This window comes from Oncorhynchus clarkii, chromosome 8, assembly GCF_045791955.1.
Source record: "Oncorhynchus clarkii lewisi isolate Uvic-CL-2024 chromosome 8, UVic_Ocla_1.0, whole genome shotgun sequence".
Taxonomy (NCBI): Eukaryota; Metazoa; Chordata; class Actinopteri; order Salmoniformes; family Salmonidae; genus Oncorhynchus; species Oncorhynchus clarkii.
Window position 1 is genome coordinate 30,376,086 of NC_092154.1, and position 25,701 is coordinate 30,401,786.

Genomic DNA, 25,701 nt, shown 5'->3' on the forward strand with positions numbered 1-25,701 from the left:
GCTGCCAGTCTCTGTTTATCACTTCAGCACCATGGACAGAGTCACTACATTCAGATTCGAGAGAGTACCGTGTCATTGCATGACAACCGCAAAACAAGTCAAGCTTTCACTTTCCCAATGGCTATTTAAAATCACAATCCCTGAGAGTGCCAGCCCTAGTAGCCTCTCCTAGTAGGGGAATTAGTCGTATAATAAAAAGTGGCTCATAATGAGAATCACAACGCCTGGCAATTGACCACAAAACGACTCAAAACATATAGGCTACACAACATTCCTACAGCTCAGCACGATGATTTTGACATTAGGCTTTCTTGGTCTGAGGGCTAAACTTTCCCTCCTTTCAGTCGTCTTTTCTAAGTCTTTAAATGGCGTGTTTTGGGGAGTGAGTAGAGGGCGGGACGTGAGAGTGAGTGAGAGTCCAGTACGAGCCCATCAGTTGCGCTGAGGAGAGCGAACGGCCCTGGGATAAGCGCGTTCACAAAGAGAGAGAGACAGGCTCGAGTCGGGGATAGAGAGACACTGCTGTTCTGTTCAGCACTAGGCTACTGCGCTGCGCGCATCACTGTTAATAACCTTCTCATCCCCTCATCATCACCACCAGCATCACGACCCCTATACTGGATGTGCTAAAACCAAAGAGCGTGTTGCTGTATATGAGACTTTGTTTTGGATTATTGGGATATTGTTTGGATCTATACAACATAAATAAAGGTAAGAATGGAAGTATATATGATGTTCTTTAATGCATTGAGTGTAGCGGATAAAAAGACTCAAGTAGCCTAGGCTATAGCTTATAACACCGAGTTGGGTGTATTTGTAATTATTCACAAGCTTATCTTTGGATATGATTACAGTGAGTCACATTCATTTCGCATGGACTATTTCGCATGGACTATACGATGTGTCCACGCAAAACACAAAATAGGTTATATTTATAGGTTAATATGGCATTTGAAACAGACGATTTGTGGAGAAGGTCGAGGCATATTATGAGGATACACATAGCTCGTCATGTTGAGGAGCGAAAGGCATGCATTAAAAAGTTTCAGTTCGTTAAACGGCTGTAAAAGGGTCATTCCAGTGTTTCTGTGCCCTTTGCGAAGTGTCCAAAACGTTTGATTTCACGTAATTTTTACACTCTGCCATAAAGAGTACATGTTCAACTTAATTAAAAAAAAACACGTTTTCCCATTTCAAGAGGTAAAGAAGAAGAACAAAAAGTATGGTCAGCGCCAAATAAAGTAACATGTTTGACCATAACATCTTAAATCAGCCATGAATCCCGTTGTGACAGGGGGAACGGAAGCTTGTTGTGTGCAACAGGGAGTGGCAATTTAATGCAAGTTAACCCGAAAATGTCATTGTTAAAACATTTCAAGCCTGTCTCTCTACCAGGTTGACCTGTTCTGCTTAGACCCGCTCAGTATTCCACCACAAAACACCAGACAATTGGAAAAAAAAAGTCTAGACCCAGATCACCTGCTTGTATCTTTTTAAAGGAATAGTTTCTCCATATTAAAAGGAGACTTCAGTTCATTTAACAGGATTGACCTTCAAAGTAGAGCCATATGTAATTCAATCGCTAACCACGTGAAATAAATATTAATCTTCAGAAATGACATTGTCAAAGCAACAAAATAATGAGGGCTTTACATGATGGTGAAACTTGGAGAAACGTTGGGAAGTGGGTTAAAGAAATGACAAGGTTGACGGAGGGACGTGTTAAAATGCAACATTTTCGGCGAGCATTTATTGAATTCGCCATGTGGTCTATATTAAAGGGTACTTAATTTAATATAACATTAGTAAAAAAAAATGAATATTGGCACTCTTTTTGTGCAATGACCAATACATGCGCTCCCCACATTGCGCCAAGCTTTCGGGGACTAGGCATCTGAATTACGTGGGAAAAGTGTGATATGAACTATTTACACGAATTCATCAACCCCTCTGTAATCTCGAAAGTATGTCCCAAAACAAGACGGAACGAACCCAAACCATCTACCGACTCGTCGGTCAAATCCTCACATCCTCCAGACTGCCTTCGTGCTTGGAGCGCGAGAAAAGCGCAACGAGAGACAGCATCACGAAGTAGGTTACGTTTTTACTGAATCTCTGTTGAAATGATCTTTCCTTTGCGCCCTCTTTAAAATATGTTATTTTAAACGATAGGAATAGTGTATAATGGCAGGAGATGTGGCTTAGTCTAAGAATTTAACTTTGCTAAACCAGGCATGTGGACGGGGCATCCCAGTAGGCTGTTTAATGTAAGGATAAGGCTACATATTTATAGTTCAAGGCAACCCTTCAAACTGATGTTTTAAACATGTGGATTGAGGTACACGTTTTAGTCAGGAATGCAGGCCTATATTCGAATTGACGTTTGAAATAGCCAATGTGGACCGTAAACCCTATAAGAGTCAAACTACGAGCACCCATTTAGCCTATATGACATTATTATCTGTAAGTACAGCAATGACAGAGAACTACAAAGCTGAAAAGTGTGCATGTCATGTTGTGCATTTCGAAGCAGCGGTGTGGCGCTCCATCGCGTGTCAAAGTCTCTTTGGCCTGATTTTATGCGAAATTAAACCGACCCTTCAATGAGAGAGAACCTCCGTGCAGAGTGAATGTGACAGATACAGAACGCAGCAGGAGGGAGGCAGAGAGAGGAGAGTTCAGCTCACACTGACTGCGAGATACATTACGGCCGGTTTAGTCGTCGACAGAAACCGTTGTCGATATACTGTATCTCCAACAATGAAGACAAATGAATCATTTATGCCACGTCAATGTCTATACGGTAACGGTATCGCGTGACACTGCAGTTAAATAATTAAGCGTATATGTAACGGGAAATACAGGCCTACAGGGCAATGCGTAATTCATTCGTTTGAACTCCATCAGCAATTACAGACCTAATAACAAAAAAAACGTAGACCAATACAGAGGAGCAAAGCCAACAGTTTTATTATAATGGAGTCCCTGAATCTGTAATACGACCCCTGAAACATTGTTTTAATTCAAGAGAAGGACACCTGATCCGAAAGTATTGTGCATACAATAACTCGTCTCATCCTGATGGACTGGGGCAGGGGTAGGGAGAGGCTGCACGGGCAATGTTCATAGGAAAGCTAGCTGGATATCAGGTTTCATTGGGACCATGGCCCCGTATTATTACCATGACTTCTGAATGGCAACCCTAGTACCTTATTAGCTAATACTAGGTCTTTATCCAGAAGGGCACCCTCTTCCCTACACCGTGCTCTACTTTTGACCAGAGCTCTATGTACCCTGGTCAAATGTAATGCACTATATATCTCTCATTATAGGAGTAATAACATGAACATATCAATGGGTCAGAGGTCACTACATCCTTCCAGGCCCTTTAACCTCTCTAGGCCTACTATCCCCAGACGGATTTGCCTTTAGACAGGGATAATTACTAGGCCTATGGCTAATAATTACTAGGCCAACTAAGCCGTTGACATCTGAATGGCAACCCTGACTAGGTCCTTATCAGCTGATACAAAGATAAACATGATAAATATGTACCCAAGCATGATGGTTGTGAATGTCTCCGTACCAAATGGCACCACATTCCCTATATAGTGCACTACTTTTGACGAAGGCTCATAAGGCTCTGGTCAAAAGTACTTTACTGTGTAGGGAATAGGGTGCCATTCGGGATGCATTACAAGAGCGAGGAGGTCCAGGCCTAGCATGGGGGTTGTCAACGAGAGGCACAGCGTTGCATTAACATAGTGTATCAGTTACCAGAACTCAATAGCAGGCTGGCTGCTCTATGCAGATAGATGAACTATTCAGAACAGGCAGGTGGTGATTAAAGGGCCTATTGTGTGTCAGAGTACGTTGTTCTGGTATCGTCATGATTGGACTAGGCTTTTGTCTGGGGCTCGAGAGACCATGGCCAGGCCAATACGACTACAAGAGCAGAAGGCTGGTTGAGTACACATGTAGGCCTACGGTTCTGTTTGTATAAGGTTACAGGTACAATATACAAATTCTGTGGGCTGCCACTCAAAGAGAAAAAGAAAACAAACATTAAAAAAGGTAGATAAGTATAAAGTTTGGATCCTTTTGCTTTGGAAACTATGTGTATTTCTATTTCTAAATGTAATTAAAAAAAAAATACAATTATGGGAGTTACCCCATCAATTTACTAGCCTTCATTTCATCTTTATCAATAGCTGTTTGTGATGGTAACGGAAGATATGCTAATGAGAAGGATTGTGGCGCTGCTGGATAATTAGTCAAATTTCTCAGGCTGCTGAAGGTCCTTAGATATACAGTGCATTCAGATAGTGTTCAGACCTCCTTCACTTTTTCCACATTTTGTTACGTTACAAATTTGTTACGTTACAAATTGAGCTCAGGTGCATCCTGTTTCCATTGATCATCCTTGAGATGTTTCTACAACTTGATTGGAGTCCACCTGTGGTAAATTCAATTGATTGGGCATGATTTGGAAAGGCACACACCTGTCTATATACTTTCCCAAGGTTGGCAGTGCATGTCAGAGCAAAAACCAAGCCATAATATAGAAACGCCGAGACAGGATTGGGTTGAGGCACAGATCTGGGAAAGGGTACATAAAAAAGGTCTGCAGCATTGAAGTTCCCCAAGAACACAGTGGCCTCCATCATTATTAAATGGAAGAAGTTTGGAACCACCAAGACTCTTCCTAGAGCTAGGTCAAACTGAGCAATCGGGGGAGAAGGGCCTTGATCAGGCAGGTGACCAAGAACACAATGGTCACTCTGACAGAGATACAGAGTTTCTCTGTGGAGATGGGAGAACCCTCCAGAAGGACAACCATCTCTGCAGCACTCCACCAATCAGGCCTTTACGGTAGAGTGGCCAGACGGATGCCATTGCTCAGTAAAAGGCATGACAGCCCTCTTGAAGTTTGCCAAAAGGCACCTAAAGGACTCTCAGACTATGAGAAACAAGATTCACTGGTCTGACAAAACCAAGATTGAACACTTTGACCTGAATGCCAAGCGTCACGTCTGGAGGAATCCAGGCAACGCTCATCACCTGGCCAATATTATCTCTACGGAGAAGCATGGTGGTGGCAGCATCATGCTGTGGGGATGTTTTTCAGCAGCAGGAATTGGAAGACTAGTCAAGGATCGAGGGAAAGATGAACGGAGCAAAGTACAGAGAAATCCTTGATAAAAACCTGCTTCAGAGCGCTCAGGATCTCAGACTTGGGCGAAGGTTCTCTTTCCAACAGGATAACGACCCTAAAACAACTCAGAAATGGCTTCTGGACAAGTCTCTGAATGTCCTCGAGTGGCCCAGCCAGAGCTCGGACTTGGAGCCGATTGCACATCTCTGGAGAGACCTGAAAATATCTGTGCAGCAACGCTCCTGTCCAAAGCTGCCAGAGTCGCCCTCCTGTCCGGAGCTGCCAGAGCCGCCCTCCTGTCCGGAGCTGCCAGAGCCGCCCTCCTGTCCAGAGCTGCCAGAGCCGCCCTCCTGTCCGGAGCTGCAAGAGCCGCCCTCCTGTCCGGAGCTGCCAGAGCCGCCCTCCTGTCCGGAGCTGCCAGAGCCGCCCTCCTGTCCGGAGCTGCAAGAGCCGCCCTCCTGTCCGGAGCTGCCAGAGCCGCCCTCCTGTCCGGAGCTGCCAGAGCCGCCCTCCTGTCCGGAGCTGCCAGAGCCGCCCATCACTCCAGAGCTGCCAGAGCCGCCCGACACTCCAGAGCTGCCAGAGCCGCCTGTAACTCCGGAGCTGTCAGAGCCGCCCGTCACTCCGGAGCTGCCAGAGCCACCCTCCTGTCCGGAGCTGCCGAAGCCACCCGTCACTCCGGAGCTGCCAGAGCCGCCCTTCACTCTGGAGCAGCCAGAATCGCATCCCCTCAGTCCAGAGGCGCCCCTCAGTCCAGAGGCGCCACCTAAGTGGGCCAAGACTGAGGTGGAGCGGGGTCCACGTCCTGCACCAAATCCGCCGCCGTAAGGAAGGCCCAGAGTCAGGTTTTGCGGCCGGGGTCCGCACCTTTGGGGGAGGAGGGGGGGGGGGGGGGGGGGGGGGGGGGGGTACTGTCACGCCCTGGCCATAGAGAGGCTTTTATTCTCTATTTTGGTTAGGCCAGGGTGTGACTAGGGTGGGCATTCTATGTTCCTTTTTCTACGTTTTTGTATTTCTTCGTTTTTGGCCGGGTATGGTTCTCAATCAGGGACAGCTGTCTATTGTTGTCTCTGATTGAGAACCATACTTAGGTACCTCTTGCCCACATGGGTTTTGTGGGTAGTTGCTTTCTGTTTTTGTGTCTGCACCAGACAGAACTGTTTCGGTTGTTCTCTTTGTTGATTTATTAATCAGTGTTCAGTTCCATTAATAAAAGGATGAACACGTATCACGCTGCACCTTGGTCCTCACCTTCTTCCACTTCTTCCAGCTACCAAATACTAATTGAGTGTATGTAAACTTCTGACCCACTGGGAATTAATCTCTCTACTATTATTCTGACATTTCACATTCTTAAAATAAAGTGGTGATCCTAACGGACCTAAAACAGGGAATTTTTACTATGATTAAACGTCAGAAATTGTGAAAAACTGAGTTTTTAAATGTATTTGACAAAGGTGTATGTAAACGTCCGACTTCAACTGTATATATTTCTCTCTGGCTTTTGCCTCATTTTGGAAGAAATGTATTTGTTCAAAACTGTTAAACTATTGTCTTTTTCTCTCTTCGAGTCAACTACCTGCCACATTTTATACACTGCAGTGCTAGATAGCTGTATCTTATGCTTTCATTGGTAGATTAATTATCTGTTTCTTTGATTGAGTGGACAACATGTCAGTTTATGCTGCAAGAGCTCTGATAGGCTGGATGACGTACTCCAGAAGTTGTCATAATTATTGTGTAAGTCAATGGAATGAGGTGAAAACCATGAGCCTCCTAGGTTTTGTTTTGAAGTCAATGTACCCAGAGGAGGACGGAAGCTAGCTGTCTTCCGGCTGCACCATGGTGCTACCCTACAGAATGCTGTTGAGGCTACTGTCGACCTTCTTCGCGAAATACTGTGTTTTAATCAGTTATCTGATGACATGATTACATTTAGTGTAGTTTTATCTTAAAAGGATACATTTTTAAATGTTTACAATTAAAACATTTATGAAATTCACTGAGGAGGATGTTCCTCCCCTTCCTCTTCTGAAGAGCCTCCACTGGTAGCCTATAGATTTGCTTTAGCTAATGGATGCATGTTTATTGGGAGGCGTATTTGGTTGTCATTATCTTATGTTAAACCTAACATTTGACAAAGCTTTACACAGTGTCGCAATGCTGCCATTTAGACTGCTGGCTGGCGGCAATAATGTAATTACTTGTTCAGTTATTAAAGCTGGAAATAGAAACATTGCAGATTGTAAAAAAACATCTAATCATATGCAACAGCATACTAAACAGCTACCAAAATATATATTTTTAGAATGTACAACTGTCCTGTATAGCATACCTAAATCTGCATGATATGAGCCATCCTCGTGCTCTCTCCCGGCTTTGATAGAAAGATGTTGTGTTTCCTCCTGTAGTGTAGCCTACTATCTACACTACATGGCAAAAAGTATCTGGACACCTGCTCGTCGAACATCTCATTGAAAACATTATGAGCATTAATATGGAGTTGGTCCCCCTTTTGCTGCTTTAACAGCCTCCACTCTTCTGGGAAGGCTTTCCACTAGATGTTGGAACATTGCTGCAGGGATTTGCTTCCATTCAGCCACAAGAGCTTAGTGAGGTCGAGCACTAATGTTGGGCGATTAGGCCTGACTCGCAGTCGGCATTCGAATTCATCCCAAATGTGTTTAATGGGGTTGAGGTCAGGGCTTTGTGCAGGCCAGTCAAGTTCTTCCACACCGATCTTGACAAACCATTTCTGTATGGACCTCGCTTTTTGCAGAAAAGGGCCTTCCCCAAACTGTTGCCACAAAGTTGGAAGCACAGAATCATCTAGAACGTAGCGTTAAGATTTCCCTTCACAGGAACTAATGGGCCTAGCCCGAACAATGAAAAACAGCCCCAGACCATTATCCCTCCTCCATCAAACTTTACAGTTGGTACTACGCATTGGGGCAGGTAGCGTTCTCCTGGCATCGGTCTAACCCATATTTGTCCGTCAGACTGCCAGATGGTGAAGCGTCATTCACTCCAGCAGTTTCCACTGCTCCAGAGTCCAATGGCCGTGAGCTCTACACCACACCAGCCGACGCTTGGCATTGCATTTGGGGATCTTAGGCTTGTGTGTGGCTGCTTGGCCATGGAAACCCATTTCATGAAGCTCCCGGCGACCAGTTCTTGTGCTTACGTTGCTTCCAGAGGCAGTTTGGAACTTGATAGTGATTGTTGCAACTGAGGACAGGCAATTTTGACTTGCTATGCTCTTCAGCACTCTGCGGTCTCATTTTGTGAGCTTGTGTGGCCTACCACTTTGCGGCTGAGTCATTGTTTCTCCTAAACGTTTCCACTTCACAATAACAGCACTTACAGTTGACTGGGGCAGCTCTAGCAGGGCAGAAATTTGACAAACTTACTTGTTGGAAAGGTGGCATCCTACGACGGTGCGACATTGAATGTCACTGAGCTCTTCAGTACAAACCATTTTACTGACAATATTTGTCTTTGGAGATTGCATTTCTATCACCTGTCAGCAACGGGTGTGGCTTAAATAGCTAAGTCCACATACTTTTGGCCATAGAGTGTATATCTTTATACAGTATTTAGCTGCTATTTTGTTATAAATGACACATCAAATAAATACCTATCAATGAGGAAAAAAGCAGTCGGCTTGAGGATAATTTCAGCCACTATTACTATATTCAAGGTAAATTACATTTAATAAAATAAAATGTAATCTAACTTGAGAGACTTCCCTGGTCTCCTGAAGTCCTCCTTGCTGCTTATCTCTCTGTCTCTCTCTTTTTTCTACGTAGAGGCCTACAGTAGCTACAGTATGTGACTGCGTCTCGTTGCATTTTTGTGTGCAAAATAATGTTTTCACCACGGCCTGTAGGGGCAGGTTGTGGGCCCAACTGTTTTCCATACCGAGTATTGACAACCCAGACAAGTCTTTCCGGAGACATTGTGCATTATACTGTATGTCCATTGCGATACACACAATTTAAACGTAGTCTTGAAGGACCCATGCCAATATATACCAGATAAGGGACTGTAGATATTGCAACCACACAACTCAAACGCAGTTTAACCAGTATGAACGAAATTGCAAATCACTTTTTTTGTTCAATCCCTCAAGAACTGTTGTCCGCTAAAGACTATTACCTGTTTACCAACGTATTGGCTGTCCAGGATCCAGACGACCTGTCCCCAGAGCTTCCTATTCAGTTAATCACTTTCAGTAACTGGTTGAGGCCGGCAATTAAGCAGAATGAGAGAGGCTCAGTCAAAGATGCTGCAGAATTGCTGCATTTGAAGCAGCACTCCCTTCTGCCCAGTTTCCCTGACGTTGCTACGGCAATCAAGCTGTTTTTATCACCTCTGTAAGTGTCGCTTCTGCAGCGAGATCGTTTCCTAAACTAAAAGTCATGAAGAACTACCATAGAAGCATTAGGCTCTCAGTCTGATATGAGCTTTAGAACGCCTGCGTAAGATCCACTCATTGCACAGGCGCCGTCTTAGCCTTGACCACAGTTCTTTATTTTTTATTTTTCAAGGCCTGAGGCTTTATTTTTTTGTCTTATTCCTGAAGCCCAAGAAACCTGTAGACCAGATTCTGGTAACCAGAAAGATTGCTTATTTTCCTAATATTTCTATGCTGACTGAATGGGACACTACAATTCAAGCATTCAACTCTCAGTGTATATACTGATAATCTTATTTTAGTCATCTTAAAGCCTGAAGATAACGCCAGTTGCTATTTAGATAAAACAAGTGATTGGTAGACTACGTCCAAAAATGAAAAATATTATGATAAACCTTTAATGTTTGTTTATACTACTTGATCACTGAGATGCGACCAAATCAGAGTTTTACAAACTAGGCTCTCATTAGCTCAGTCGATTGTAGCACATAAAAGGGCAATTTTCTCACATGATGATTTTTGGAAGGTATACTTGTAAATCATTATTTTTATGATGATTTGGTGTGTTTTGAACCTCTATTTCTGGCGCTATATTCATTTCAATACAACTTAATTTGTCCCCTCAGGGGCAATTAGCCATTAGCCAATAGTCAATAAATGCTTTTGGTGAGCTGGCACTCTTACGTGCGAATAATGATACAATTCCTGTTGTTTTTCATTTACTGCTTTGGTTTGCCTAAGGCTGGACCAGCACATTTTATGCTGATTTAGACTGTTATGTTTCTCCCTTTGTGGAACCTACAGTCTAATCATGTTTTTTGGTGAGCTGAGTAACTATACGGAATAATGATAGAAATTCTGTTTTGCAGTTACGGGAAGTTCTGCAAGGCCTGAAACTGGACTAGAACATACAGCACAGTGCCACGGGGCGTGGCTACGGATCTGAAGCCAAGATGGTCGCCGTCTGTTTTAATCCTTGCAGTCGCCTCAAAGGAAAATCATCGGATGGGCCTCTGTATCACTGACAGAACACACTGAGGATCAGCATTGTCGATCCTTAGGTAGGAAGACGGATATTTACTCCTTTGCCTCTCTTCTCGGATTGGAAGACTGGGATTCGACTGGAGGATTTTCGTCCTTTAAATAGCCTCTGGTCTATATTACAATCAAAAGGATATTGCGTCATCTTCTTAAATGAAACATTGCACGCTTGGGACATACAGTACATTAAATATATCAGTCGTTGAAACAAAAAACACACCTGATGCTATTGACAATCTAAGGATCTCTCCCTCTAACATCTAACCCCAACTGGCACAGTCTACCCTACGTATTTTTTCTATAATGCATCCCTTTAGTCTCTCCCAGCGTGTTCTCCTGCTGCTCAGTACTCTGCTGGGCCTGTGCCAGGGTCTGGAGTTCACAGGCTCCGAGGGTCAGTGGGCTCGGTATGTCCGCTGGGACGCCAGCACCAGAAGTGAGCTCACCTTCCAGTTCAAGACAGCCGCGTCCGATGCCCTGATCCTCTACTTTGACGATGGCGGCTACTGCGACTTCCTGCTCCTCACTGTCACGGACGGGAAGCTCCAGCTCTGCTTCAGTGTCGACTGCGCCGAGACCACGGTCACCTCTGAGAAATCGGTCAACGATAGCCGCTGGCATTTCGCTACAGTCAGCCGACACAACCTCAGAACGGTCCTAGCCCTGGACGGGCAGACCAAGGCGGACGAGGTTCGACCACAGCGCCAGTTCATGAAGATCGTCAGCGACCTCTTCCTCGGAGGTGTACCCGGAGACATCAGGACTTCGGCCATCACCCTGCCGACGGTTAGAGAGCTGCCACCGTTCAAAGGAGTTATCACAGATCTGAATTACGGAAACAAGGTTCCCACGCTGATCAACAGTCAGAAGGTGCGTCTGGAGATGATGGGTCTCTGTACAGAGAACCCGTGTGAGAACGGAGGCCACTGCTCCATGGCTGATGGAGAACCCTACTGTGACTGCGCCAAAACTGGATATACCGGACGGACCTGCGGTGAAGGTAAGATCGTTCAGTCTTACCGACCAATGTCTTTGTTGAATGTAGACAGCAAGGTACAAATAATGAATGCTAAAGGTGTTTATACAATATTTGAATTGAACGAACTGACTCTTTTCTCCAAGGTTTTTGCTACACTGTACCATTTCCATGTTGAAAAAAACAATGTACAAGAGCATGTCGACAGATTCAGCTCGAACAGAAAACATGGACATCTCTGTGTGGGTGGTTCCTCTTTCACAGTTTATTTCAAATGAATTGTATGTTGTATGTGGGAGTTATATTGGAAGTGATGTACCAGGATATACCGTCTCTGCATTCTATTGTTACTTTCATGAGAAATCTGTGCAGGGATGCAATATTCTTTGATAAGAGTCATATTACAATGTTCAGTCATTTTTCTTCCCATATATTCAGCTCCTGCAAGTGTTACAGGGGCCAGAAGGTACAAAATGGTTTGAATAATTAGGAACATCTTTATCTTTCTCCTCTTGGTCACTTATGCCAAGGCTGCCTCTGCTATGTGTCTTATTGAAATGTAGTGCTCTGACAAAGCTCATAGTAAATTCCTACTTTAGTCCTTAGTTCTGCCTTCATGAGACAGGAAGCTACCGTATCTCTCAGACAACATCACCTCCTTCCTCTTTTTCATCGGTCTGGAGTGTATTGGGTGACTTAGAGACTAGAGACCCATGATGGCTGAGTTTGATTCACTGCTGACCCACTTCCCGTTACTGCCTGGTTAGGTCACTTCCTGGCTGGTTAGGCCAGAGTGAAAGGTTGAATAATGACACAACTCCATCTTGAAATACAGGGGATGAATGCACACTGAGTACTCCTCCATTTGTGGCTTGTTACCTTATACTGCAGCTCTTTTTCCCATTTTTGGTTCTAATTGTTTTAGGGTTTCAAACATTTATTTTTTATTTTGGATACTAGCTATTTACTCCACCCCACTGCTATGCTTAGCATTCCAAAACACAAGATATGGTATGTCAGAAAACCGCTGCACTGTCAGTCTCAGTGACTGGGCGTTATCCTTTAGTCTGGTTCCGTTCTCTCTCAGCCACTGTCTAACAATGAGGAGAGAAGAAGAGATCCATCCATTCATTTGAGAGCTTCTCTCAGGCCGACACAGAGCTGCCATGGGAGCGATAACATTCTTGTGCTAAAACAACTGAGATTTAATAGGTTGCTTGTGATTCAGGATGACGGTTGAATAGAGGGCCATGTCACCGCCCCAGGGCAGTGCTTCTAATTTACAACGCAGCACTCTTATTGGCGGAGAGGACAAACGCCACTAGACAGGAGCACAGCACTGAGAGCACTCTCCTGCTGTGCTAACTGGAACAGCCCCCTGTGTCCAGCACGCACACAGCTTTCCAATCTCTCTCTCTCTCTCTCTCTCTCTCTCTCTCTCTCTCTCTCTCTCTCTCTCTCTCTCTCTCCCCCACCCCTCTATATCTCTCCCTCCGATTAATTTATGTGGCTGATTGTTGATTACGCCGCAGAGACGCTGAAGCATAATTAGGAGGATAATGAGAGCAGAAATGGCTAATTTGACCAGGAAACTCTGGGACAAATACCACACTAAATTCAAACTGACATCTGCAATCGACAACGCCTTATAGGGAGTTCTTATTGTTACAGTATGTCTACAACTGCTAAAGCATGTTGTTTTTTCTTCAGACACTATTGCACTGCAGTACAATACAGAGAGCATATTTTGCCCACATTGCTTAACATCACCGTCAGCACATGAGACATTAGAGACACAACTGTTCTTAAGTCTGTGCCTGTGTAGTGTCTGTGTGATTTTGATGCTGCATCATGTGTTACGCTAATGAGTAATGGGTGCAATCTGTCGGACCTGTAAGTGTTTACTGTGTGTGTGTTTGTGTGTTTGTGTGTGTGTGTGTGTATGTAAGGCAGACTGTCTTTAGCCATGCAGCCAGCCACACACACACACACACACACACACACACACACACACACACACACACACACACACACACACACACACACACAGCTGCAGTTAGAGTTATCCTAGCGGGCCCTGGAGCAGGATTCATACAGCAGGCAGATGGCAAGGCCCACTAGGCCTCAGAAGCATTTAGCATTTAGACTGGGATGGGCTGTATCACGTATGCTCAGCTCATAGTTTTCACAGTTGTTAACTTCAACCTAGCCTGCTTAAAGGCTGTTAATACAATGTACAGTGTAGTGCAATTCAGTGATTAGCATTTGCATTTGTACATGAACTATAGGCTAAACTAATCAAGTGACAATGGGTTAGTTTAGCCTATATTATAGTAGCTGAAACAAGAGGATTGGGTTTAGCCTAGCCTAGCGGAAACATCATCATCAGGCCTTAGCCCCACAGGATGATTAGGTTAGCCCTAGCTAGCTGAAACATCATCAACAGCAACATTATCGTCAAAGCCTGCCCTGGGTTAGCCTAACTGTAGTTAGCAAAAGCTTCATTAGCAACTAGCAATCAGGATTAGGTTATCTTAGCTAGCTGAAAGTTCAAATTATGACTTAGTTAGCCTTGCTAGTTGAAACATCATCATCATTAAACATTACATCAGCACCATCATCATTCCCCAGCCCAGGATGACTGGGATTTGCATACCTCTAACATAATCATTATCCCAGCCCTTAGCCCTCATCTCCAAAGAGCCACATAGAGCCCAGTCCGCCAGGATGACTGTGTTAGCCTAGCTAGCCTAGCTGTAACATAACCAGCATCATTATCCTAGCCCTCAGCCCTCATCCTGCCCACAGAGCTCAGCCCTAAACCACCAACCTGCAGAATAAGACAATAAACAGATGGCCATAAAACACATGTTCAATCTGTCCGCCCATGTGGATCAGGGCGTATCAGTGTTTAGGTGCGTCAGAGCGGAGGGGCTGGAATAAGACACTGTTTGCTCGCCCCCGTGCTGTTCGGTAATATTACAGACATTGCGGTGAAGTGGTGTTATCATCAGTCAAATGGATGCGTCCCAAATGGCACCCTATTCCCTACATAGTGCACTACTTTTGACCAGAGCCCCATAGGGAATAGGGTGCCATTTGTGATGCTGGCAATGCTATCATCAGTCAACGTGTGAAATTATTAATGATTTCTGCAGAGTCATTTGGAATGTGGCATATCTTATCTCTGTTCATTGTTTCTTATATGGCCTTGAAATGTAATGTGTTGTGTTCCCAAACCTATTAAATTAAATGAATAGATTTGACATTTGAAAGACTGGATGCCTCAGGGGTATTTTAATTACAAATGAGATATTCAGAATGTTAAAGCTATTATGAGCTATCGACATGTGCTCTAGGATTATGTAACGTACAACCTGATTGCCATGTTCTCATCATCGGACTTCTACAACTTCCTTCATTTTAATAAGCGGTCTAAAAATACCTTATTGAACTGTAAAAACGGCCCCGCGAAAACAGTAGTAATTGAAGGCTGGGGCAAACAAACTGTTAAACAAGTGCTGAAGAGATGCCTAGGAGCTCTGCTTTGGGGATTAATAAACATACATGGAGAAATGACTGTTACAATAATCTTACTATGGAAATAGGTCAGGGGGGAAAAAATAAAAAGAGGGAGGACTTGCCTGATGTGTGTGTGTGTGTGTGTGTGTGTGTGTGTGTGTGTGTGTGTGTGTGTGCCTGTGTGCTTGCATGTCTCTGTGTGTGTATGTGTGTCTCTGCGTGCGCGTGTGTGTGTGCGTGCATGCGCCTAATTCCAACACAAGCGGAGTGCAGAGGGCATTTGTGTCCGGTCCCAAGCCTGACAGTGACGTTAGAATTTCAGTGGGATGGGATGGAGGATGGCGTCGCTAGCTGCAGCGGCTGGTAAAGTGGAGCAGGAAGAGGATTACACAGGAACCACATGTTCTCCTATCTTCCGTCCATTGGCTTGTTCTGGACACTGCAGCCAGCTCTGTGAAGGGAAGGAGGAAAGCTTTAGCTGCATGTGTTTTGCAACCCAGCATTTCACAGACACACACGCGCCAGGGACACCAAATCCCCCTCTCGCCTGCAGGGATGCTGTCTATCAGGCTTCTGCTACCTCCCTTCTTTAGTCTTTCGCCCTTCGCTCCTTGTCTTTAACCCTGTGAGCCAATGTCGTACTCCGTAATCTGGCTACTTCAGCTACTGAAACATTAGCTGTTCCTGCAGGTGGTGCCTCCATTTTTTAATTTTTTTTTATGTTGCAATATCCATTGAGTATTTGTCGACCGTGTCACGTTAACATGAGTAACAAGATGGCCGTCAGCGAACAACATGGCCGTCAGTGTACAACATGGCCGTCAGTGTACAACATGGCCGTCAGCGAACAACATGGCCGTCAGCGAACAACATGGCCGTCAGCGAACAACATGGCCGTCAGTGTACAACATGGCCGTCAGCGAACAACATGGCCGTCAGTGTACAACATGGCCGTCAGCGAACAACATGGCCGTCAGCGAACAACATGGCCGTCAGCGAACAACATGGCCGTCAGCGAACAACATGGCCGTCAGCGTACAACATGGCCGTCAGTGTACAACATGGCCGTCAGCGAACAACATGGCCGTCAGTGTACAACATGGCCGTCAGTGTACAACATGGCCGTCAGCGAACAACATGGCCGTCAGTGTACAACATGGCCGTCAGTGTACAACATGGCCGTCAGCGAACAACATGGCCGTCAGCGAACAACATTGCCGTCAGTGAACAACATGGCCGTCAGTGAACAACATGGGCATAGGTAGCAGGATGAGTGGCCATTTTTAGTACCTCCATCATGCCCTCCACTCTACCACTATAACCACTATAGATAGCTACAGCTATCAGCACAAAATAAAAATAACCCTCTTCCCACATGTTCAGTGGGAATTTACAGCCTCCATGCAGATAACACGATTGAGTGGCCATTTTGAGTGTATGCCCTTCACTTTAACCACTTGCTATCTATCAAATAAATACAAGAAACCCTCTTCCCACACGCTGGTTGGTTGGATGGGTGGGAATTGAATGGCCTCCAGTGTGGCCGGCCGGCCAGAGATCTAACCACTGCAGCTAGCGTTAATTGCTTTGAATCAAATTAATATCTGATATGGCGTATTAGCCTGGCACTTTAAACATCTAATACAGTCCTTCTTAATTACGATCTGTTTCATTTCCTCCCACTACATGTTGCTCTCAGGGGCTGATTAAAGAAATCTGTTGGCATTTAGCTTTTACAACCGTTCCAGCTACACGCACACTTGCTCGAACTCGCTCGCTCGCACACACACACACACACACACACACACACACACACACACACACACACACACACACACACACACACACACACACACACACACACACCCGAGTGGCCAGGGTTAAGATGTCTTGAGGTTAAGGAGGGATAGCCGAAGACAGCTGTAGCATAGCCGTGTGAGAATTCATGGCATCCCGTTGTGCGGTTACTTCATGTGTGTAAATTCAATGTGTTACATTTTATTTATTTTTATTTTTTTACATGACACTCTAGAGCTAGAAATAATACAGACTACACATTTATGTAGGTTCAACATCCTCCGAGGCTTGCAGCGTTGGGCCTCTGGGTGTTGAGTTTCAGGGCTGTAACTTTCAATCATTTTTTACCCGATGAAAACGATGCTGAACCCCTGAAGGAGTAAACAGTGTGCATTCCTACAAGCCAATGTGAAGTCAGGGGAGGTTGTGATGGTGTGCAGAAAGGATTTGGGTCGGCAGTGAAGTGAACTCTGGGGGTTGGTGGCGGAGGGTTGGGTTGGCGGGGGGGGGGGGGGGGGGACGATCGGTCCGGGGGATTTCTAGATATCCACAAACCTCACAACATCATAAATCCGCATCTGGCTCTCTACAGGAGCAGGGATTTATGCCTCTCTAGCTTTAACTATGTGTATGTGAGGAACACTGTGGTATATACAATGCTAAATATTATGTCTTTCCTGAAATATTTGCTGCGATTTGAAAGAGTTGTTTAATTAATACAATTAATCAGATTAATTGATGATGATTTACAATGTACAATCTGGTTCCCTGAAAGGATGGGACAGATGTTTCATGTGTTCTTCTCTCCACAGGATTTTTTTTTGTGTTGTTATTTTTAAACAGGCATGTACAGGGACAGCTCTGGTCCTTTACATGTTAACAGAAAAATAATGCTTCCGTGTGTTGTTAGGTATTTATTTTGCATGATAGACACCATGCAAGCCAAAGCAGTGTGATGCTAATGCTAGGTATCTCTCTGCCTTCTCCTGCCTCCCCCTGCTAACTCCTCAGCAGCCGTTCAGAGGAAACCAGGTGAGTTCTGTTTCTCAGATGAGACTCACATATGGAAGGAGGAGAGGGTTCAATAGTTACAGGACACATTTTCAGACAGCACGCACAGTACGGTGTACAGCAAGATAATAAAGTAAATACGAACGTAAGAAAGATTACAATGTCCACATGCATCACAGAAATTGCAAAAATAAACTGGTCTATCAATAGGCCTATAGAAATCAACGTGATTAACATTTTTGCAGCGTAGTCGTGCCTGATGCTTCTACCACATTTTGATCTAAACTTGAAGCTTTTCCATGCCCTACGGAAAGCTTTGTTTTCAGTGTTGATAGCCATGCTTTGCCTTTATAGCGAAGCATGCCTGACCACAATGCAGCAGTATTGGTGTGTTCTTATACTCTCTGTCTCCATCTCGCCTTCTTCTTCTCCCTCAAGGCTTAGCACATCTGAAGGCATCTGAGTCAGGTACGATCTCTTCTTTTCTCTCTCCTCGCCTGCTTTGGGGTCAGATTGAGTGTGTGTGTTTCTCTGTGCACTGCCCCTTCGCAGCCACGTCTCCTCTACCTGTCAGTGTGTGTCAGTGTGCTCTGTTGTCATCGTAGTGTTGCAGGGGAGGATGGAGCTGCACAGCATGTCCTGATCATACTGTGCCCCCCGTGCCCCCTCCTGTGCCCCCTCCCATGCCCCTTCCCCAGGTTTCTCTGTATTACATAATGGTGTGTTGGCTCACTGCTGTGTCTAACAGTCTAACATGCAGTGGCAACATCTGCTCTTCCTACTCTAGCCTGACCTCAGCAGATAATGACTGTGTGTGTGTGCGTGTGTGCGTGTGTGCGTGTGTGTGTGTGTGTGTGTGTGTGTGTGTGTGTGTGTGTGTGTGTGTGTGTGTGTGTGTGTGTGTGAGAGAGAGAGAGAAAGTGTGTGCACGTGTATGTGAATGCTTCCTCCATATGTGTGTTTGCGTGTGTGTGTATTGCAGTTCAGGGGAAGATGCTACTCTGCCTGGACTCTGGCCTAACAACACAGTCCCACACTACAATATTCTCCCGTCATCCCCACATCCCTGTCAGCCTCACACATGTATGAGCTGGCAAGCAGTTAGTGGCACATGACATATACCGGCTCCTAGTCCACTCTGGTGCTATGTGAGAAGACATGGAGGAGGATGATCCTAGCATGATGCAGCTGAAGCAGTTTATACAGGGTCACTGTGACTTGGCCCTGAACATGAGAACACTTCGGGGGACGCTATGTGGCATGCAGAGAGAGATTTGTGTGTGTGTGTGTGTGTGTGTGTGTGTGTGTATCTTTCATTTGAATGCATCTACCACTCTGGGCTATGATCTGTTTGCATGCATGTTACTCAATGCTTGGCAGGGAGTGTAAAGGTTGGTAGTTCTTACTCCCTTACTTACTGCCTTATAGATGAATAACACTAGTTCAAGCCTCCTTTTTTTCTCCTTTCTTTCCTGCCCTCCTCTCAACCCCGGACGCCACTCTCCCGATCTTCCTCTATGGATCCCTTCTTCTGCGTATCTATAGGTAGAAACAAAGGTACAGAGCTCTTTTCCTTATTAACTCTTCTGTACTTTACTGTTCTCTACTGTTCTCTGCTGTTCTCTACTGTTCCCTTCTGTTCTCTACTGTTCCCTTCTGTTCTCTACTGTTCTATGCTGTCCTCTACTGTCCTCTGCTGTTCTCTACTGTTCTCTGCTGTTCTCTACTGTTCCCTTCTGTTCTCTACTGTTCTATGCTGTTCTCTACTGTTCTCTGCTGTTCTCTACTGTTCTCTGCTGTTCTCTACTGTTCCCTTCTGTTCTCTACTGTTATCTACTGTTCTCTGCTGTTCTCTGCTGTTCTCAACTGTTCCCTTCTGTTCTCTACTGTTCTCTGCTGTTCTCTACTGTTATCTGCTGTTTTCTAATGTTCTCTGCTGTTCCCTTCTGTTCTCTACTGTTCTATGCAGTTCTCTGCTGTTCTATACTGTTCTCTGCTGTTCTCTACTGTTCCCTTCTGTTCTCTGCTGTTCTATGCTGTTCTCTACTGTTCTCTGCTGTTCTCTACTGTTCCCTTCTGTACTCTACTGTTCTCTGCTGTTCTCTACTGTTCCCTTCTGTACTCTACTGTTCTCTGCTGTTCTCTACTGTTCCCTTCTGTACTCTACTGTTCTCTACTGTTCCCTACTCTACTGTTCTCTGCTGTTCTCTACTGTTCCCTTCTGTACTCTACTGTTCTCTGCTGTTCTCTACTGTTCCCTTCTGTTCTCTGCTGTACTTTACTGTTCCCTTCTGTACTCTACTGTTCTCTACTGTTCTCTACTGTACTCTATATTACTCTACTGTTCTCTTACTGTTCTCTACTGTTCTCTGCTGTTCTCTACTGTTCTCTACTGTTCCCTTCTGTACTCTACTCTTCTCTACTGTTCTCTGCTGTTCTCTACTGTTCCCTTCTGTTCTCTACTGTACTCTACTGTTCTCTACTGTTCTCTACTGTTCCCTTCTGTACTCTACTGTATTTTACTGTACTCTACTGTTCCCTTCTGTCCTCTACTGTACTCTACTGTATTCTAATATACTCTACTGTTCCCTTCTGTTCTCTACTGTTCACTATTGTACTCTACTGTTCCCTTCTGTAGTCTACTGTATTCTGCTGTATTCTACTGTTCTCTGGTGTTCTCTAATCTACTGTACTCTACTGTTCCCTGCTGTTCTCTACTGTATTCTACTGTACTCTACTGTTATCTTCTGTACTTTACTGTATTCTACTGTACTCTACTGTTTCCTTCTGTACTTTACTGTAGTATCATCTTCTCTAATCTACTGTACTCTCCTGTTCTCCTGTACTCTACTGTATGCCCGGGGAGCTGTCTGATTCCTACAGCTTGTTAATGGTGTTGTAGAAGGCTGCCGGAAACGCAGTTGACTACTGTATGGCGTGTGAGTGAGGGTGTGCATGTTATTGTACAGTACTGTACCACTGAGGTGTATGTTTTCATCTGATCTGTTTCACTTCACTGTGTCCTTCAGCTCAACAGTAGTTGATTGGAATACTGGACCTGACATTTGGCTTCATAATACTGACGTCAGAGTGAAGGATTATTGGCATAGTAAAAAGTCATGGTTTGGTTTCTACCCCACATTAATATTGTAAGTCATGGTTTCTGTGCATAGTGATTTGTAAGACTTGTTTCATAATTGATACAAAACCATGTGTTACAGTGTGTATGCCTCCGGACAAATTTTGGGTTAAATTAAATGATAAATTATACATTTCAACTTATTCCTGTTCGGACGGAAACCCTGTATGGTTTTATTAATATACAGGTTGACTGAATTCATATACAGGTTGACTGAATTCATATACAGGTTGACTGAATTCATATACAGGTTGACTGAATTAATATACAGGTTGACTGAATTCATATACAGGTTGACTGAATTAATATACAGGTTGACTGAATGAATGTACACATTGAATACCCATCTGTTCTGCTGTGATGAGGGAATCTGCTTTTAGCCAAGTACATTATATCAATGTATGCTGTATTCTGCCATAGACAGCTGCTTCCCCAGCTCACCTTATTTCCAAATGGGAGAGTTTGTTCACATAGTGGTGACTGCACTTACAAGGCTAAGTAAGGATTGGGGGGATGAGGGGGATGGGGAGGTGTGGAGGAGAGGTGTGGGGGTGGCTATCTAGAATGACATGGAGAGGGATAGGACCATACGACAACGATGGTGACATAGAAGAGAATCGGAGGAACTTGTCACGGAATGCTGAGGATGGTTCTATTCATTTCAAATTCTCACCCAGGGCTATTGTACTTCCTTCTGGAATGTCTCCAAAGGAAATGTGAGATTCTTGACATCATTCACCTAACTATACGTGTGCACTTGGCAGAGTGTAGAGAGGCTAAAGAGAGATGTGTGACCTGTTGCCACAAGAAAAGGGCAACCAGTGAAGAACAAACACCATTGTAAATAAAAACCCATATTTATGTTTATTGCTTTTCCCTTTTGTACTTTAACTATTTGCACATCGTTACAACACTGTGTTGAGAGGGAGAGAGAGAGAGAGCGAGAGAGAGAGGATGAGAGAGGGAGAGAGAGAGAGAGAGAGGATGAGAGAGGGAGAGAGAGAGAGAGAGAGAGGATGAGAGAGGGAGAAAGCGAGAGAGAGAGACAGACAGACAGACAGACAGACAGACAGACAGGCAGGCAGGCAGGCAGACAGGCAGACAGGCAGGCAGGTAGGCAGACAGACAGACAGACAGACAGACAGACAGACAGACAGACAGACAGACAGACAGAGAGAGAGAGTGATTTGTTAGAGGGACGGTATAACGCCCAGGGACAGTCAGTCAGCTATCTTTGTGCGTCAGCCAGTTTGTCGAGGCCAGCCATCTCTAATGTGAATATGGAGCAGAAGGAGCACCTTGTCTTGTTATTCACAGTCACATCTGGGCTAGCACAAATACAGGACAGTTAGTCCAGCCTAATGGCAGCTTGACAACCAGAGCTCTGCTCCAGATAGCATCAAGAATATGTGGTCCACTGGGGTCACCAATGTGAAAATGTAGGCTATGCACTCACTATAGTCAATTGCTTTGGAAGAAAGTGTCAGCTATATTAGCATGTTTATATTAGCAACATGCTAGCACCCTGGGGCAAGTCAAACATAGTTGTGCTCCAGTTAGCAACATGCTAACCCAAGATAGATCACAGCCTGTCGTTTCCAATGGGAACAAATTAGTCATAGTGGTCAGAACAAGCAAGGAGGTTGGCAGAGCCAAGCACCAGCTAGCGAGATCCTATTGGCACATTCTACTAAGCATTTGCATATTTTCGTTAGGGAACGCCTACTCTGTAAAGTGCGTGTACTGTATGTAACAACTCAATTTGCCTTTGCTCTCCTTCTAAACAATGCCATTTGTTGAAATTTTGGCAAAAGTTACATTCTACAAAACTTAGTCCACTCTACTTGTAAAATATTGTCGTTTTGGGAACAGAACAGAAAACCGTATTCAGATCAAATGTTTAATTGATGAGGAGATTGGCAGAATGTCGTCCAAAATCCTTCTGGTTCCATCTTCTCCCAATAACAGCCGCTGGGCTTCCACTCACCACCATACTTGGTAGTGAGTGGAAACGCCAAGCGGATGCTTCACATTTATACATCTGGTGAAATATCTGTCTCATTGTTCCATCTGTGGCCTGATGGTGATGGCAGTCAACCAGTGGCTGTGCCCCACTTAGCAACATGCTCCAGTTAGCTAGCTGCGGGGCTACTGTTAGTTAGCATGTGCCCACTGCCCCAGCCAGCATCTTGGCATATGCTGCTATAGCACTGGCTAAAGGTCAAATGACACTCTGGTTCATGACAGTCCATGCATGGACTGGCCCATTATTTGCTCAGTGACTTGTGACAGTATTATAATCCACATTACAGTATCTTCACTAGGAAAGAGTCTGATTGTACATACAGATTTCTATTGACTTTAGAAAGCTCAGTGTCCACCAGAGAATCGAGCGTAAGCCTTTTTTTTCAGACTTTTTCTTGCCCCCAGGGGAAAACTGTGGTTGTGTGATTTCAGCAGGCAGCCCTCTGGCTGAGGTCCTATCCAGACTGTTTTAAAGACAGAGGAGGAGTAGACTGAGGACTCCCTGGAGAGAAAGGCAGTGGGATAAGACCCTGAGAAGAGGGAGGGAGCTCTTGTCTAATCTCTCTCCATATGGGGGCTAAGTCCTGGAAGTTCTTCTGGGGTCCTGGAGTCACACTAATTATCCTGCTGCTGCCTCCCCTGCTGCTGCTGCCTTCCCTGCTGCTGCTGTCTCACCTGCTGCTGCTGCCTCCCCTGCTGCTGCTGCCTTCCCTGCTGCTGCTGTCTCCCCTGCTGCTGCTGCCTCCCCTGCTGCTGCTGCCTTCCCTGCTGCTGCTGCCTCCCCTGCTGCTGCTGCCTCCCCTGCTGCTGCTGCCTCCCCTGCTGCTGCTGCCTCCCCTGCTGCTGCTGCTGCTGCTGCCTCCCCTGCTGCTGCTGCCTCTGCTGCTGCTGCCTCCCCTGCTGCCTGTTGATGCAAAGTCCGGCACCGCAAAGTTCACATAGCTTTACTCTTTCTTTCTTTCTTTCTTTCTTTCTTTCTTTCTTTCTTTCTTTCTCTTGCTCTCCCTCTTTCACCTCCCATGTATGTGTTCATGTGTACACCTGTCCTTCCCCCCTCACCCATTCTATCTCTCTGTTCCCTGTTTATTCTCTGCTTATACGTGGTTGTGTATCTACCTCCCCTATTTCTATCTCTCTGTTCCCTGTTTATTCTCTGCTTATATGTGGTTGTGTATCTACCTCCCCTATTTCTCTCTCGCTCTGAATTCTCCCGTCAGAGCATGATTATTAAGGGGTCAACTACTGCTGTGTCTGCTCATCTGTTCCTCTCATCCCAACCCTCTCTCATCTCTGTCCCAGTAGGAGTTAGGAAGGGGGTTAGGGTTCAGTCTCCATAGCCTACTCTCAGCGACCGCAGTCGGTCTGATGGTGTCTGTCTGATGCTGTTAGCCTCTGATGCTAGCTCCCAGCTACAGTAACACTAGGATGAAAATATGCCTTTCCCTTACTTTTCCCATGTGCTGTTTTTCCTCTCCTATCCTCTCCTCTTTCCCCTCATTTACTCCCCTCCTCCTCTCCTCCTCTCATCTCCTCCCTCCATACTCTCATCTCCTCCCCTACCCTCCTCTCTGCTCCCCCACTTCTCCCTCCGTACTCTCTTCTCTTCTCCTCCCCTACCCTCCTCTCCTCCTCACCTCTCCTCCTCTCCTCCCTCCATAGTCTTGTCTCCTCCCCTCCCCTCCTCCCCTACCCTCTCCTCGTCTCCTCCCTCCATACTCTTGGCTCCTCCCCTACCCTCCTCCCCTCCCCTCCTCTCCTCCTCACCTCTCCTGCTCTCCTCCCTCCATAGTCTTGTCTCCTCCCCTCCCCTCCTCCCCTACCCTCTCCTCCTCTCCTCCCTCCATACTCTTGGCTCCTCCCCTACCCTCCTCTCCTCCTCTCCTCCCTCCATACTCTTGGCTCCTCCCCTACCCTCATCTCCTCCTCACCTCTCCTCCTCTCCTCCCTCCATAGTCTTGTCTCCTCCCCTCCCCTCCTCCCCTACCATCTCCTCCTCACCTCTCCTCCTCTCCTCCCTCCATAGTCTTGTCCCCTCCCTACCCTCTCCTCCTCACCTCTCCTCCTCTCCTCCCTCCATACTCTTGGCTCCTCCCCTACCCTCCTCTCCTCCTCACCTCTCCTCCTCTCCTCCCTCCATAGTCTTGTCTCCTCCCCTCCCCTCCTCCCCTATCCTCTCCTCCTCTCCTTTCCTCCTCTTCTCCCTCCATACTCTCTTCTCTTCTCCTCCCCTACCCGCCTCTCCTCCTCACCTCCATACTCTTGGCTCCTCCCCTCCCCTCCTCTCCTCCTCTCCTCTCCTCCTCTCCTCTCCTCCTCCCCTACCCTCTCCTCCTCACCTCTCCTCCTCTTCTCCCTCCATACTCTCTCTCACTCCTGACCTCTGTGATCAACCGAACAAAACCGATTCCCTCCTTTTCATGGATTATGAGTGCGTCAGCGGTTACGCAATCCAGGGAGTAATGGAAGGAGAATGAGGAAAGAGAGAGCTAAAGAGAGAGGGGGATGGGGAGCAGAGGAAAGGGATAGGGGGAGAGGGGGATAAGGAGAGACAGACCGGGAGAGAGGAGAGGAAGGGAAAGAGCTAATGAGGAGGAGGAGTGAATATGTGTCTGTCACAT

At 45.7% G+C, this 25,701-nt stretch overlaps 1 protein-coding gene across 1 annotated transcript in view; it reads left to right on the top strand.

Moving 5' to 3' along the window:
• The first annotated feature begins 570 nt into the window (after window positions 1-570).
• Window positions 571-25,701, top strand: part of LOC139415433 (neurexin-3b-like) — a 34,699-nt gene continuing 9,568 nt past the window's right edge. Inside the window, exons 1-4 of the mRNA XM_071163528.1 lie at window positions 571-711; window positions 10,442-11,613; window positions 17,920-17,940; window positions 18,358-18,387. Coding sequence (XP_071019629.1) covers window positions 10,917-11,613; window positions 17,920-17,940; window positions 18,358-18,387 — 748 coding nt within the window. The 5' untranslated portion in view covers window positions 571-711; window positions 10,442-10,916. The remainder of the gene's footprint in view (window positions 712-10,441; window positions 11,614-17,919; window positions 17,941-18,357; window positions 18,388-25,701) is intronic.